This window comes from Elephantulus edwardii, unplaced genomic scaffold (assembly GCF_000299155.1).
Source record: "Elephantulus edwardii isolate Elephantulus edwardi_28Jun2011 unplaced genomic scaffold, EleEdw1.0 scaffold00377, whole genome shotgun sequence".
NCBI lineage: Eukaryota > Metazoa > Chordata > Mammalia > Macroscelidea > Macroscelididae > Elephantulus > Elephantulus edwardii.
In genome coordinates this window covers 1215688-1233188 of record NW_006400127.1, presented here as the reverse complement: position 1 = coordinate 1233188, position 17501 = coordinate 1215688, and the positions used below count along the sequence as shown (strand labels likewise).

General features: G+C 34.8%; 2 protein-coding genes across 2 annotated transcripts in view; one reads left to right on the top strand and one right to left on the bottom strand.

Annotated features, from left to right (window-relative positions):
• The window catches only part of YARS2 (tyrosyl-tRNA synthetase 2, mitochondrial), a 24846-nt gene extending 23801 nt beyond the window's left edge, over nucleotides 1-1045 (top strand). The window contains exon 5 of the mRNA XM_006902183.1: nucleotides 886-1045. Coding sequence (XP_006902245.1) covers nucleotides 886-1045 — 160 coding nt within the window. The remainder of the gene's footprint in view (nucleotides 1-885) is intronic.
• A 3436-nt stretch (nucleotides 1046-4481) lies between these two features.
• The window catches only part of DNM1L (dynamin 1-like), a 59440-nt gene continuing 46420 nt past the window's right edge, over nucleotides 4482-17501 (bottom strand). Inside the window, exons 7-17 of the mRNA XM_006902182.1 lie at nucleotides 16083-16203; nucleotides 15609-15764; nucleotides 15182-15271; nucleotides 13686-13778; nucleotides 11505-11561; nucleotides 10778-10855; nucleotides 10408-10440; nucleotides 8529-8705; nucleotides 8273-8382; nucleotides 6489-6648; nucleotides 4482-4766 (exon numbers count right to left, since the gene is read on the bottom strand). Of these exons, the coding sequence (XP_006902244.1) occupies nucleotides 4710-4766; nucleotides 6489-6648; nucleotides 8273-8382; nucleotides 8529-8705; nucleotides 10408-10440; nucleotides 10778-10855; nucleotides 11505-11561; nucleotides 13686-13778; nucleotides 15182-15271; nucleotides 15609-15764; nucleotides 16083-16203 (1132 nt within the window). The 3' untranslated portion in view covers nucleotides 4482-4709. The remainder of the gene's footprint in view (nucleotides 4767-6488; nucleotides 6649-8272; nucleotides 8383-8528; nucleotides 8706-10407; nucleotides 10441-10777; nucleotides 10856-11504; nucleotides 11562-13685; nucleotides 13779-15181; nucleotides 15272-15608; nucleotides 15765-16082; nucleotides 16204-17501) is intronic.

Below are 17501 nucleotides of genomic sequence, written 5' to 3'. Positions count from 1 at the left end.
CGAAATTGGAACAAATATGAATCTCTTCCAGTTAATCAGCCAAGCAACTTGTCCTTCAATTGAATGAACTGGATAAGATCAGTTACTTTAATAAAACTACTTGTTTCACATAGGTAATTAAAAAATGTGTGTGATCTAGACTAGATCAGGTATTTCAAATATCATCCAATTTCATGCTGAAAAAGTGTTTGTTTTAAAACTTGTTATATATAATACATGGTCTGTGAATAACATACACAAGAATTTTCTAGTTTTATAGCATTAGATCACTATCAGTAACATTACAGTTGTGATTTTCCCCATGGATAGCCTATTTAAAACCTTGTTCTCTTTAGGGTGTTTTGTGGTTGGTTTTTTTTTTTTTTTTTCATTTTCTATGAATTTATTTCCTTTTTCTATGATATGAGCTCTCTAGAAAGTGATTCTCTACTACTAATTGAATGATTCTGTCAAGACCTATGAGATATGTAGCTTACCCCCCACCCCCCTACTTACCCAGGAACCTATTACTACTATTTTCTTAAATCTATTTAGAAAAGTATAAGGGGAAGGCATGAGTAGTCCTGGGCTAACTGGCTTGGAGAGGCTCTGAAACTGTTATATTCTTGGGATAAGTCAACTATTACTGAATTTATGTAGGTTTTGCTTTGCTTTTTAAACATACTTATTTTTCTTTTTACCAGGATCATTTATATAGATGCAGAATTCTTGGAAAAAAGAATACACTTAACACATGAATAAACACTTTATCTAAATCCAACAGGTCACATACTATATTTGCAGTACAGCTAATTAGTGGCTATATTGTTATGTTTGTCATTTGTAATAGTACAAAAAAACTTATTTTTCAGAATTTACCTAGTTTTTAAACATTTCTATTTTTAGGTATCGGATGATCACAGAAGGAGGAGTCAGTATAAATCACAGAACAGTAACGAATCCCGAGAGTGTTTTAGTGGTTGGACAGCATATTCTGAAGAACGGACTTTCACTGCTTAAAATAGGAAAAAGGAATTTCTACATTATAAAATGGCTTCAGCTATGATGAAAAAATGCTTTTCGTTCAAACATTTTATCCATCATGTATTCTCAAGATAGACAAAAAGTTGGCTCCTGAACTTGGACCTTCATTCATGCAAATCAGAAACCTCAAGAGAATATGCTCTAGCCATCACAGTGTGAGTAATTTCTTTATATAGGTCGGGAAATATTAAAACTGTGTGTGCTAGAATACTTCCTTGTCTTCAAACATTGAGGATGACCAAAGAAGCTATGACTTTCAGACTTAAATCTTTCCCAAAAACTGCGTTATGGAAGACTTAAATACTGTCTTTTCTACCCTGTTCTTGTTCTTAGAGTGATGAGAGGAACAGTGAAAAAAAGATGGTATAAGGAACTATGGATGCTTTTATTGTCCACAGGTGAACACACTCCATGGCAGCTGATTTGGTTATTATATCAAGTACAGAACAGGGTCTGTCTTGTGCTGCATAGTCATTCTGAAACCATCAGCACCTCTAATGTTCACTTTAAAAACAAAATATCTAATATTAGGAACTTGTCCATTTTTATTGATTATGTTGTTTAGAAAGTAAACATAGTTCTCCTTTAAAAGTAGAAAAGGTAAATTTTTAGAAATTATAGTAGAAATAGTTGCTTTTCAAATAAAAGAACAAAATCAGTACTTTTGAGATTGTTTCTAATTCAGTTTTTCATTCCTTTCCCCAAATTCAGTATATTAGCCCACAATCTTTTTAAATTCATGGATTACAGTGGTTAGCAGTATTTTATACAATTTGGAAGCTTTGAATCAGTTTTAAGTTTGTTTCTGTATTAAGCATCTTGTAATCTGACATAATTGGAGGAGTTGAGGAGGAAATGACCAGAAAGTTTAATAAAGATGTAAATCTGCACCAAATATCCCATTAATTACAAAATCAAAAGATAAACAAGCAAAGGGAGTTATAGGTAAACTTAAAGGATTCAGATCAGAACTCCGTTTAGCTCGACATAAGACTCTAACCCTCTGAACAGATCTGAACCTCACCCTATGCTCTGCCATCCTCACCATCACGGATAGGCTTGAATCCAGTGGGATGGGCATTGTTAGTCCATTTTGTTGAGGGTCTTTCTCTTGCTGAACCGGTATTTTTCCCAGCATGATGTCTTTTTCCTAGGATTGGCCGCTTGTGACAACATGGCCTAGTATATTAGACAGCACTTTACCATCCATCCCGCCAAGGCGCATCTTGATATATATATGAAGTAATTGAAAGACCATGGTTTGGATCTAGTGTACCTTAGTCTTTAAATATCATTGCTCTTCAGCACTTTGGAGAGGCTCTTGACAGATGTTCCCAATGGAACATGTCTTGATTTCTTGACTATTGTTAGCATGAGTGTTGATGATGCATCAAAGTTAAATGAAACAAACTACTAAGAGCATGATATTGCTTAAGTACATTGGGTTAATTTTGTACAAGTAGTTCCACACCTATGAAACTAAGGTAATAATATCCTTACTGCCCAGACAAAATGGTTCATAATCTGCTTTCTTCTATAAAAAATTATAGGGAGCAAAGCATAGCTTTAGTGTCCAAATTCTAGCTGTTTTCTACCTGGTTTACATGTTCACTGTCATTTCATAAGATGGAGATATAATTCCTCCTTGAGTTGTGAGAATCTAAACTTGTATTCTACAACAGAGCTAACAGTTAAAAACCACCTTTTTTGCACTGCAATCCCAGAGGTGCACGGTTCAGATCCACCAGATGCTCTGCTAAAGAAGGAGGAACAATCGCCTCCTGTACCAGTCAGATGCGATTTGATGGTATACACATAAAAAAATAATAAAACAAACAAAAAAAAACCCCTACTTTTTCCTAAGTAAATTGGCAACCAGTTTTCCTTAGGAAGTATTTATTTATTGACAAACATCAATATCATTTCATAACAGTTTTATTTACAGAGCAACAACATACAGGCATCCATTATAAATGTCAGAGACAGTCTTTACATTTCAGAAGTCAATTTAAGAGCCAACAAAGGAAGAGGGTATTCTCTTTTCCTAAATTATCTGCCTGTTTTCCTTTGTAATATGTGTAGTACTAGTATTACCATAGCTTGTCTTAAGGCTAACACATTTTCATAGTTGATACCTCTTTGATATGCCGGAGAATGATACTTTGTAAAATATTTTTCCCTTACAAATCCAAATCACTAGAAGACCTCGGGAATAATACAGTCATTTAATAATACAATCTGAAATGAGTGGATGGCCATAATTTCCAAACTGATGGTTATTGGTAAGTTATTTTAAAATGTGCTAACAAATTTCTGGCAACATATCCTCTGTTAAGATGTCACTGCTAAATAGATTGAATACTACCTACCTTTAGTTTTTTATGTTTGCATTCAGTGCTCGGTTGTTTCTTAGTAAATTGGTACTATAAACTTAAATGAATAGAACATATTTTCCTTGCCAATATCCTGCATAAGTGTTGGGTCATAATTCAACATTTTATTATCTGCAATATACAATTTGTTTACTTAGGGTGATATTTGTTAAAGATATCTTAAAAATTTCTACAGTATCTTAAAATCTATAATTTAAATTACAGTTGTCAAGAAATCACCTGAGAGAACTTTAATAAAATATGGGTATGTTCTAAACTTTCACTCCAAGCCCCTGAATGCAAGGGGATGGTGTCTAGCCTTTAACAGTGGGTGTCTGAATGTTTTTCTTTAAATAAGCTCCACCAATTATTTCTGTAATTATTCTTATTTTGAGGCACGCAGCAAGAGTAGCTAGTAAATAGTTTTAAGAAATGGAAGAACTATTTCGTTTTAAATCCCACTTCATTGTAAGTGCCCCATTTTAAAAATGTGTCTTGATTACTTCTATTACAGTGTTTACAAACCAAAGGCCATTATTGAAAATTAAATGGAACTGGTCATCATTAGCTAATTCAGCTAGTCAAGTCTTGATGGGATATATTTTTAAGCAGGAACTTGTTAATTCATGCTTCCAGATTTATGTGAGAATCAAAGAGTGGTTTAAATTTAATGCTCTGAGGCAATATGGATCCAGAAGTGGAAATGCTGGGCAGCTAGCTACACATTATATACACTCCATTTACTTTCAGTGTTATAGATCTTCTTGTGCCTTCAGCTGTCTTGCTAACATATGAAAGGTTTCAAAGACGCTAAAAAAAAACCAAAACAACCCAACCCTGTAAGTTGAAGGACAGTGGAAAACAGTGATTGAGTAGCTTGTCAAACCACATCTTTCAAAGCCAGATCAATTTATACAGCACATGCATTATAGATGTATGAAATGTTTTCTTGGTTCTTTCTTCTTGAAGGACTATGGCAGCAGCTTTAAGACAACTAACAAAGATTACATGGGTCATCTTAATCCATAGGCGGAAAATTGCTTGTACTACTAGAATATTAATGGGTCTTTTCATGTTCAAATGAAACTGTCACGGACTTGATGTATTTTATATGTACTGGGAAACCTTAGAAACAGCCATTTATTATTTGGACTAAATGTATAATTTGTTCTGTAATACAAAGAACACTTTTCCATTTATAGCCAGTCCTCACATGAGCATCATATCAATGCAATATACAGGAGTTCATAAATAAAATTCTACTGAAGTAGCTATTGAATTGAGTCAATAGTCTCTAGTTTTATCTAGTTCTCTTCACCAAAGATGAGTCTCTCGAATTTCAGCAATAATTTGACTGGCTCCTTGCAATGCCTGCATCAATTTAAAAAAGGAGGTGAAAATTAGAAATGCTTATTAATTTATCATACCAAAGAATTTTAATTATATGAGACATTTTCTCCTGCTTAAGTATGTTAAGTTTACATCACTAATTTCTTTTCTGATAAATCAAGTACCAAAACCCCTAGAAAATCTGCTGTTTTGGTGTGTATCATCTGAATCAATTCTGACTCACAGTGACCCTGTAGGACAAGCACTGCTCTCCCACAGGATTTATAATCTTTATCAAAGCAGATCACCAGTCATTAACACACTGGAAATGCTGGTAGGTGTGAGCCCTTTATCTTTCAAATAGTGCTTTACCATTGTACTAAAAGGACTCATTTGTTATTAGTGTGTGTCTGTGTGTGTGTGTCTGTCTGTCTGTACACATACATATATAAATATATTGCTTAATGCAGTCATGTATTATGCATCAGAGAGCTGGACAATGACTAGGGAGGATAGAAGGAGAATTGATGTCTTTGAGCTGTGGTGCTGGAGAAGAGTATTGAATGTACCATGGACTTCCCAGAGAACAGATTCATCCTAGAGAGGGTTAAACCGGGCTGCTCCTTGGAGGCAAAGATTCTGGGGCTTCGTCTGACATACTTTGGACATGTTGTAAGGAGGGACAGGTCCTTGGAGAGGGGCATCATGCTTGGGAGGGTGGAGAGATAGCGCAAGAGATAGACCCTCTATGAGGTGGATTAATTCAGTGACTGGGGCAATCGGGATGGGTGTGTCGGAGACAGTGAGTTTGGCAGAGGATAGAACAGGGGTTAGGGCCTTTGTACATAGGGTCGCTGAGTTGCAAGCTACTCAATGACACATAACAACAACAATGTACATGATACAGTCTGTGAAACAGGACATTGTGTTAACACCTTTGCCTGTAGAGTCCTAGGTGCATGGGCATGGCGTTTACTGTGCAGTACAGTGGAGCAGCTCCTGCTGCACGCACCTCAGGAAAGCACTCAGCTGGGTATGGGTACCTCCAGATGTTGCCTCTGCTAAAGCAAGCCTGCTTGCTCATGAGAATCTGCCTAGAGAGGGAACGGTTTGAGCCAAGGGAATCTGAGGCAGGGCTGGAGTGCTCAGCACTCTTAACTTTCTATCTGTATCCTATGAAATAGCAACAAGGAAAATACTGGAATAGACTTGCAGAACTAAAGGAGCTGAAGGGGACCAGGATTGGGAACTTGAACCTGTGTTTTCAATGCCACAGACTAGAAGCATAGCACCAGAGTAGATGGGGGGGCCTCAACATCAAGATGAAGTCACCTTGTGTACTCCATCTACTGGTAGCACTATGTTCTGTAGATAACATGCACTATAAGTAATACCCATACATAGTGTACGTAGGAAACTAACACACAAAGGGATTGCAAAGTCTAGAGGGGGAAAATCCATATATAAAGTATAAAAGTATGTTACATTCCTTCAGGTGTCACTCAGACAGAACTTAAGTGGCACACATCTTACCACCATGGGTTTATGTATATTGCTGTCGGTCACTAGCCAATAGAAGTAGTTCAAACTACTGGACCTTTTAGTTAGCAGCCTTAGCACTTAACCACTGTGCCACTAGGGCTTCTACATATCGAGAGATACATACAATATAGTTATAATGTCACTTAAAAATATATAATCAGTATGGATATAACACACAGATATCTGCAATACAAGTGAATTTAAAAAACAAACCAGTAATACCTTTAACATATCAGCTGCTTCTTTCCTACGCTGTGCCATGTCCTCTGATTCTGTCAGAAGATCATCCAATAAGGATGATTTATACAGTTGTCCTACTAACTCACTCTGAAGAGTATCTTTCACATGATTAACCAAAAAATGCATCACTGCTTTTGGCACACTGGAAAACAAAACAAATTATGATATTTTGGCACTCAGCTTTCCAAAATTTAGGCTTCGGTTCTAAACTCATAAGATAATAAACTTAAGAACACTATATTATTGTTATGTGCTGTGTAGTCAGAATCGAGTTGCAGCTGACCCTCCGACAGGCTTTCAGAGGTAGTCAATTACATGAAGAGACTGCCCAACTTTGTCCCAAAGAGTAGTAGCTGGTAGATTTGAACTGCCTGTCTATGCTACTTTAAGCAATTCCTTACTTAACATATAAAGACCCTTTATATTTTTACTTCATTGTTGTCAACTTTTTAAAAGCCACAAGCCTTTGCCATTTCTTAAAGCAGCTCCCTGGAGTCTTTTTCCTAGTTCCCTTCCATCTCGGTCATTATTGCTTATGTCAAAATTCTACAAAAAGCATTATTTCTAAAAAAAAAAAAAAAGCATTATTTCTATAGCCAAAAAAGTAGAAAAGACCCACATGCCCATCAATTGATGAATGCATCAGCAAAAATAATGTATCTCTGTATTATGATTCAGCTATTAAAAAGGGCTAATTCATGCTATATATATACTGGGTAAACCTTGAAAACATTATGCCAAGTGGAAGTGGAAGATGGTATATACAAAAGGCTGAATTTTGTAGAAGGCAGTCCACTTAAATAAATGCTGAGAATAGGTAAATTCATAAATACAGAAAGTCGATTTATAATGACTAGTTAATAGGTGATTAAAAAGGGCAGATGGGAAATGACTGCTAATGAGCACGGAGTTTCATTCTCCTTTAGGTGATGAAAGATTTCTGGACTTTGTAGGGTTGGTTATACATTTTTGTGAATATATAAAAAACTATTGAATAGCATACTTTTAAGGACAACTTTTATGGTATTTGAACTGCACCTTGTTTAGAAAAACAACCACAGAGAATGGGAATACAAGACAAAAACCCAACATTCATAATGCACTAGGAAGCTCATGTGACTCACTTTACTATTCACTAAGGTGGCTTGGAACTGAACCCTAATCTCCAGGTCTGCTTCTATTGGGCATTGAGCTTTTATTCTTCTAAGGAAGACCTTTCTCTTAAGGGGATGCCATATTTACAGACAGTGAATGCAAATTAACTCCCACAACTAGATCACTTTACACAACTAGATTTTTATTTTCCCCATCTTAGTACCTGAAATGATATCACTGTCAGTATGAAGAAGAAACACTAACCAGTGGACACATGAGAAGACAATGTGAGTTAGAATGAAGAAGTATATTATTTCCTAGTAAGAGATATTTAATTTCGACACTTTGGAGAACCAAGTCAAATTTTAAAAAGTTAAGGCAATTTATTAGCCAAAGTGACTTAGGAAAGTACTAAAAATCTAAGTAAAACTTTTTCTTAAATGACCAAAAATGTAAGTAGCCAGAAAGGACAAAAGAATATTAACAGCTTTTTCTTACTGACATACTGTGTGTTAGTTATTGCATGTTAACACAGTGTCTAAATCTTAACTCCAAAACAGTTACATTAGAGATCAATTTGATTAGACTAAAATTTTAAAACTTTTTTCAAAATCATTAAATCACCTAATATTTTAGATATTTTAGTTTTATTTACGTTAAATAATACTAACCTGTCCTGAATATTCTTTCTGACAATCAGAAAATAGGATTTGATGAGTCGTTCAATCACCTCGCAATCTCGCTGTTCGCGGGCAGATAGTTTTCGTGCAACCGGAACTGGCTAAAGGGGAGAAAGCAACTATGAATTCCATTTTAAGAATTGAAAAGTTAAGTAAAATAAAAATGGAAACTTATAGTTCCTTTTGGCTTTTGAAGTGTTTTCCTATTAATTATTTCATTAGTTCCAAAATAATCTTCATGGCATACCACATCCAGCAAATTGACAGCGTGGCCTTTTTGTGGACTAGCTGGCATAATTGGAATTGGTTTTGATTTCTCTTCAGCTAATAATTCTTCAGCCTTTGAAGTTTTCAACATTCCTCTCCAGTTGCCAGTTGTTGGTTCTTGAACAGCATCTCCTACCCCACCACTGCCAGATGCAACCTGAAAATAACAAGATATAGCAAAACCTGTACCACCTATGATCTGACATAAAGGTTAAACAAAAGTGCATTTTCTTTGATAGTAGTCAAGGAGAATATGTATCCAGTACCCATCTGGAATTTAATCTATTCAGAAAAATCATGGGATCAGAGAGACATCCTGATTGGAATACATAATGAACCCTGGTCTATCTAAATGAAGAGACTTAGTGGAGATTATTTCAGGTCTTTAGTCAACTAAGTCTTATTTCTTTCATCATTAACTTTTCAAAAATAGCTTAAATAGCCTCTTTTAATGGCTGAAGCATACCACATAAATATATTGCATTTTTGTTGATACATTCATCTAACTTTTGATGACATTTGCTACTTTTTCCAAAAACTTTTATCTTCTGCCACTCCTCAAACATTAGATTAGGAAAAGGAAAAAGTAAAAATATCAATCTCCTTTCTTCAACACATTCTCAAACACTGTTGAGCTCTGTATAATTACTCTGAAAGTTTTTGTCTCCAAATATAAGAGCTTATACATTTTTCAAATTGATTTATATTCTCAATAATCAAAATACCATAGGGTAAAAGTAGAAATTCTTTGATAAAAGAAATTACACTCACTGCTCTGAATCTGACAGTTAGTTAAACTGCCTAGAATGCAGAACTGAGTCAGAAATGACTTCTAGCTGCACCTCCGTTGGATTTCTGAGGCTGTAAATTGCAGGGAAGGAGAGTACCTGTTTTGATCCCATGGAGCCCCTGGTAGATTTAAACCATCAGAGAAGAAAAGTGTTTGGGATAGCAGCACAACTCCATATGAACTACTATATTTCTCTCACTGTGTTAGTTTTGGAGATCATTCTGAATTGAAACACTTGCCAGAATTTGTCTTTAATATGTCAGCTAAGCTACATATGGGAAATATTTTACATCATCATTTATAATATTATAAATTAATTTTAAACTGAACAAGTATATGTCAAACTAGATATGAATGCCGTATCAGATGAAATCTTAAGGAAAAGTGAACAGTAATAATGCCATGAGTGAAATGAAAATGTGTGCAAAGATTTTAAGCTCTGAGGACAGTGGGCTGAGAGACTACAAGACATAAGTCTTTGTATGAGGTTCATAACCTTGGAATTGGACAAAAAGTAAAGAGCTAAATTGCAGAAGAAGTAATAGATCTGGATATTTTATATATTATTTCCTCCTAAAAATATTACCAATCATAATTATAGTCTCAAACTCTCACAGTCCTCATTTGTTTTGAATTTGCTTAAGCTGCTAAAGCACATGTTAAAGCAATATAGTTAGGATGACAAGTGCAAACTAAAATAGAAGCATCAGAAATTATCCATTAGTAGTATTAGACAGAACTCAGACAGAACCTTTAAAACTGAAAAGTCCAATAGTACAATTTTCACCTCTGAAAACTTAATTACCTGACAAAATACTAAATTCAAGTCTTTTTTAAAGATTATTTTTGAAGGTAATAGAAAACAGTGGAAATGGCCATTATTAACAAAAAGTTAGAACTAGAATTAATGCCATCTTAGAAAAATTATATTAACAGGACATTAAGAATGTAAGACAGACAACAAGAGGTAGATGCCACTGTTACAAACAAGTTCTTCAATGGTTTTTAAGACAATGTTTCAGTGAGAACTGTAAGTACCAACATTTCCATTCTGAATCAAGAAACTCACATTTTTAGTTTCTCTTCTGCTGTCCTGAATTAACTGTTAAAAGATATGTTAAAACATGCAATTTAACAAGCAAAATTTAAATATCATTGGCTTGATACTTAAAAAGTATAGGATAATCTTCAAGTTACATTTTTGTGTGCATCTTCCATATTGCAAAGCAAAATGTCAATGATAGTTTATAAAGTATGCACATTATATAATTTTAAATTTTCCCTTAGATTGAATTTTTCAACCATTTTGTATAGATTATAGTTAATCTGATCCTACACAATATCCCATATTAATACACTGCTGTTCTAGGTATTGTTTCCAGATGATGACGTTGCACCAACCAGTTATTCATGCGCTTAGATTAAGAATCAGAACAGACCTTGCCATCAGCCTCAGCAGAAGCAGCAGGGGAGGGCTCCTGGGAGGCAGGTGCCAAAGCACTTGGAACTTTAGAAGACTAAAGGCAAAAAATGCAGGGGGAAAAGATCAAGGATGCCAAAAATGCATTCAGATACATTTTATAAATGTGAATTTTTTGCCCTTCTGTAACAAAATAGAAAAATAACATGAAAAACAAAAGTCATGGAAAGTAAAATTATTGTGCCTAATTTCTTGTCCTTTTGTCACCTAAATTTAGAGATGCTTTTCTTCATATGAATACCTAAGGAAAATCTAAATCCAAAACCCCCATTTTTATTTTCGGAGTTTGATAGGTCATTTCTGGTAAAGAATTCTAACAGATTTTTATATACAAGCATTTTAAAATAGAAAACTATTATAGATAACTGCAGCTAACTAAAACCTCTGTATATATTGTTTTCTTCCCTCTTCAAAACCCCTCTTATAAAGTTTATTAGTAATGTTAATGTTAACTAATTTTATTCTACAAAGTTGAAGTCACTAGCTATAAACTTTAAAACTCATCTTTTAACATGAATTCCAGTGTTTTCAAAACTACTGTCCTTACTCAATGCTTACTTTAAACCTGCATACCTTTACTCAAGGAATACTTCCAGGAGAGTATCAAAGAGAGAAGAGCTAAGTAATAGTCTGTGGCATACCAATCCACCTACGTATTGGGAATATAGTTAACAAGTGTTTTTTACCTTGTCTCGTGATACAGATGAAGGCAATTCTCTTGCTAGCCGGTTTCTCCTTTGTTCCTAAACAACAAGATCAAGCAAAATAGAAGTGATTATCAGTATTGAAACAGAGGCTTACTACACAGACTGTTCAAATGAATTGAAAAGTGTAGAATAACTTACAGGTACATCCTCTCACTGTTGAAATGCATGCCCATAATTAATTACATGTAAAGCAATAAGAACTTATTTAATCCAACATTTCTAAATCTTTTTTTTCATTCCCAGGATAGCTGAGGGATACAATACAGGGTAACAGTAGCTCCCTATATTAGGTATCCTCGGTGCACTGACAACTCCTCTGCCTGTTCATTGTTTAAAAAACAATGATATAAACCTATTACCACATAAAGTGGTTCATAAGTCTTCACAATTATATAAAATCTGAAATGCACATAACACAGAAAAAAGGCAAAACCTTTTATAAGTCACTCTATTGCATATTTTAATACAAAAATTCATTTAATTCACACAAAATTAATTTTTTAAAAGTATCTATGATTGAGGTTATCTTATTTTCTAGATCTAAAACTATCTCCAGGAAATAAATGTACAGTTGAAAAATCAGTCTCTTCTATAATTTAATAGGGAGCTCTGGTGGCCTAGTGGTCAGGAATTGTGCTGCCAACCAAAAAGTGCATGGTTCGAATCCACTAGCTGCTCTGCAGGAGAAAAATGGACAGTATCCTCCCCTGAGATTTACTGCTTCTGTAAAGCCACTGGAGCATCTGCTAGGAGTCAATACTGACTCGACAGTACATAACAACAATCAAATGCCCATTTCCATTTGCTAATACTATCAAAGTAAAAGTGGTATAAAGTGAAATTCAATTGGAATTATTGAGTACCTGATATATGTCAAGCACCGTGACAGATTATTAAGATACAGGGAATAGGTCCTCAGGCCTATACTTGAAAAACATTTGAGTTTAAATAAAGTCAGAACTGTTCCTAAGTAGAAAGCATTTCATTAACAGTCAAATTTTCAAAAAGAATGGAATCTAGAAAACAAGGATTCTCACTTGAATCTCCTACCAACTTTTTATGGTTTTACTTCTCTGGAGCCAAATATACCTTGTGACTGGATAAATCACCAATTAAGACTCAATTTTCTAATCCACTAACAACATTATCTTTCTTCATAGGAACATTACAGATGAGAATATCTACATAAACTTTTGGCACAGAGTTAGTGATAAAAATCTAGGCAACTTTTTGAATGTTTTAAAAGACCTTACTCATGTGTACATGCTGGAATTTTTTCTAATTGTGAGAATTAGCTATATGGCTAAGTGAGCCTAGGTCGCTTTTAAGTGAGCCTTTGTACATTTAAAGAAAAGAATGCTTCTTTCCCATAAAAGTGCCTCGCAAGATAAGCACGAAAAGTACTAGCTTTTATTATCTGTGAGCCTCAGGCTCCTCACCTGTATAACCAAAGGGCTGAAGTTGATAACCCAGGCTCCCTTGAGTTCCCAAATCCATGTTTACAATTTTCTCTCCACCCACATGCAGAAGAAGAAATTTGATATAGAAGGATACTCCAAGGTCTTACTGGATTGTGGAATAGCAGAAAAACTTACTGTTCTTGAATAAAAGTGGCAGAGAGAAAAATAGCATCTGGATAAATCGCTCTATCCACCAGCCTCGGCTCCATATGAGATCTTATGCAATTTGTTAACATCAAATGGAAAGAAAAGATCCGATGAATGCAGCCACCACAGTAGTGGTGAAAAAAAAAATATATTCTGCTTTTCCAAATTTATTAAAACTTGAGCAATTCTTAGACTGTTTCCTTCACAGCTTTCAAAGGGAAATATAAACTATTTTTAAACATTCCATTTGTTCTATCTACATACTTCAACCTGAATAAACTATAACTTAATAAAGTCAACAGTATTATCAGTGACTTGCAAGATCTGAGTTTGTTTCATAAACAGAAAATGAAGACTACCTCCAAGTGATTTTGAGAAGTAAATTTACGTAAAAGTATAATAGCTTTAGCATACATATATCCGGACATAATACAGGCATTAATATAGTGCATGTATGTCTTAAAGTTCTATTTATCTCATGCTAAGTAAGCTTGATAAAATAAATTGCAACACATTTTCTACTTCTGAAAAAACAACCTGGAATTGCATTTACCTCTATATTATTATTCATTAGCCCACAAGCATCAGCAAAGTCTGGATGTTTTGTGTTGATGTAAGCCAGCTCAATTGCTACTAAGTTATGCACCTAGGAAAAAATAAAGCTATACATATTAAAAAGTGTCAATCAAATTTTACTTTGCAAGACATTTAATATTAAACAGAAAATATAAGAAAGAGCACACAAAATTAATAAGTACTCAGTAATTGTATTCCAATGGTAAATACTCTAGCTCTTAAATTATTTACATCTAAGTGCATTATTAATAAGGGAGACAAATTACAACAAGGCCACTTTAGAGAAAACTAACCTACCTGATGCGTGCTTAAGTTCTAAGCCTTTATACAAACGTTTATTGGCTCCATTTCAGTAGTAAGAAAATAACACCATCAAATATAGACTAAAGATGTTAACTTTATGTGGATAAAGAATGCATTTTAAAAAACAAATAGTAATAGATTAATTTTCATTATGAAGCACCTAGCTTAAATATTATAGATAGTCCAAAATCCTAACAGAATAATAGGCAAAAAGAAAAGCTGTAATTCACTTCTCAAACCTTCTGGAATTACCACCTACTCCTCTACTGTGTCCTTATGTGCAAATACCTGATATCCAGGTATAATAACAATAGTACTGAAAGGTCAAAAACCAGTTGAAAAATATTTATTCACATCTGAATCTGGAAGTTATTAAGGTTTGTTAGGGAGAAGCTCAATCACTTGTATTTACATTCTGTATTCTCAAGGATGATTTTGTACTCTTAGGAAACTTCCATTGAGGATCACTCTCCTGAGCCATGAACCCAAATGCAATTTTCATAACCAAGAAAGAAAAACAGATCAGCAATTTCAGATATGAGGACAGCTTCAAAGGCCTGTGTGGGTTTTTAAAATTTCTGCGAATTTCCTTTTTTATTTTTGAGCATAGCAGCAACACGCGAACTAGTAGTAGCAAACAATCATAGTATTAAATCTTCAGACAGTTGTTAGGTGCTATTGAGTCAACTACAACTCATAGCCACTCTTTAATAACTGATCTGAACTTTGCCCCTGTGCCAACCTTACCATCTGATACACTTGAGCGCACTGTTACAGTCACTCTGTCAACCTATCTTGAGTGTAGCCAGATTACCCTGATGCACTTTAGTTAAAACAGTTTGCTATAAACAATTCCATTTACTGCAGCTGCTAAAAATAGAACTAATTTTCCATTACATCAGTGGTGCTACATAAAAGGACTGCTAAGTCACAATACTCAATAGTAACTCAGTTCTTATGAAAAACTTTGGCTACACACTAATTAAAAGATGAAAGAAAAATGCTGTTTGTATCAGATATATTGAAAAATTTCCTTTCAAATAAGATTGAAATTCACTTTTCTACACTGGAAAGCATCCAAACTATAATCAGACTGTATGAAAAAGCAAATTAAAGTTTAAATTTTTAATAACAGTGATCACAGTGATAATTTGTGTAATGATAACTCACCATTTCATTTGTAACAGGCAACCTTTTACGAAGAAGACAAGTCACTACTTCAACTATAGCATCATGAAGTTTAGGAAATCGCAACAATTCCTATATAATGGAGAAAGGAAACAAAACTATAACAATTTATTTCATTTAAGGGAAAGTTAAATAACCGTTAAGGAGCTCTAGTGGTAAGAAGCTACACTGCAATCCCAAAGGCAGCAGTTTCAATACACCAGCTGCTTCTGAAGAAGGAGGATGGACAGTCTCCTACCATGCGATTTTTTGCATTTGAAAACCTGTTGGTCAGCTATGAGTCACTTCCATCACAACAACAATAACTGTAAATCACTTTTGTTCATATACATACTTCCTTCTGAGCCTGAAATCTTTATCTCTGATTTTTAACTAGTTGATGTGAAACCTGTTATATTTCTCTCATTACCTGTGTGCTGTAATTACTACAGTGCTGAATGATCCTCTGCATTTCCTCATGAACCAGTTCCACACAACGGAGGCTAGGCTCCTCCAGACGTTTGATTTGCCTCTTGACCAGTAATTCAAATGAAACCTCAGGCACAAATAAAGCAGGCCGCGGTCCCTGAAAAAAATTTTAAAATAAGACTTTTACATGTAATTTTTGTTTTTAATAAAGACAAAAAAAATTGGGGAGATTCTGTTTTAATTAAAAATAATTCTTCATTGCAGTTGCAACAATGAATGAATGGAAACCCTAAGTCTCTGTAAACTTTAATTAAAATTAAAAATATCTTCAAGTATGAGAACAAAATAACATACACTGGATCCTTAAAAGGCTTTATAAGCATAAATAAAGCTCTAACCTCACCAGAAAAAAAAAATCCATTTAAGATTAACTAGAATTAATATTTTTTAATTTTAAAAGTAAAAGTATACTCACAGTAGCATTTCTGATGGCAGTCAAAATGTCAATTGTATTAAGGCCACCTAGGGGGTCAACAGATTCTAAGGTTCGTCCAAAAGTCTCATGGAAAATATAGCATATTCTAGCACCACCACATCTGAAAGGCAATGAAGCATGTGGTTTCTGATACTAGCAAAGGATGAAAAAAACCTTGTAATTAGAAGTCAATAAGCTTTAAGCTTGCTTTGCTTAAGCAACTACATTTAGAACAATTTCTGTTCTATCTGCAGTCTAGAAAAGGAGTCAGCAAACTTTTTCTATTAAAGGGCCAGACGGGCTTTTCAGACCATAAAATTCCTGTCACAGCGACCTAGTTTTGTCACTAAGTGTTAAAAGGTCATAAACAACAGATAAAGTAGTATGTTTGCATTTGTCAGTGTTCCAATAAAATTTAGTTTCATGCACTGAAATTTTAATTTTGTGCTGCAGTGGATTATTCAAATTACTTTTCTAGTCATTGAGTTTTTAATTCTTACCACATGGCTGAGTGATGGTTGTGTGCCATCGAGTTGGAAACCACTCATAGCTGACCCTCCACCTTGTTTTCAGAGGCAGTAAACTGCATGGGAGGAGACTGCTCATCTTCCTCCCAAGAAGCATTTAGTGGATTTAAAACTTATAGCATTGGGATTGCAGTACAGCTAGCTGCTTAACATTAGGTCACCAGAGCTCCCATGGCTGAGTTTTTGTTAGGTGCCATCAAGTCAAGTACATCTGATAGAGACCCTATGAACAACAGATTTGAACCCTGTTCTATTCTGTGCCAATATCACAAGCTGACACTTGAGCCCACTGCAGCAGTCACTTTGTCAGTCTATCTGGTTGAGGATCTTCCTCTCCTTTGCCGTCCCACAACCATTCCAAGGACAGTGACCTTCTCCAAGAAATAGCCTTTCCTAATATGCCAAAGTATGCAACATGAAGCTTCACCATCCCTCCAAAGAGCATTCTGGCTGCACTTTATCCAAAAACATACCTGTCTGTACTCTTGGCAGTACTCTTCTCCAACACCACAGTTCAAAGGCATCAATTCTTCTGTCATCCTTACTTGATCAGCTCTCAGAAGCATATCAAGTGATTCAAAAGACCATGGTCTGAATCAAGTGCACCTCAGTCCTCAAAGTATCATCACTGCTCCTCACTCATTTGCAGAGGTCCCTGACTACAGACTTCCTCTTGCAAGACATCTCCTGACCTGGCTGCTGGTATGAAGGGTACTGATAGTGGATCCAAGTACGATGAAGTCATTGACATTTTCAGTCTTTTCTCTGCGTATTCTTATGTCATTTGTCAGTCCAATTGGTAAGAATTTCTATTTTATATTGGTCTGCATACAGAAGTTGTACACTGTTTTGTTTATATACATTGTGTTCCTTGCATTCCTCCATTCACACT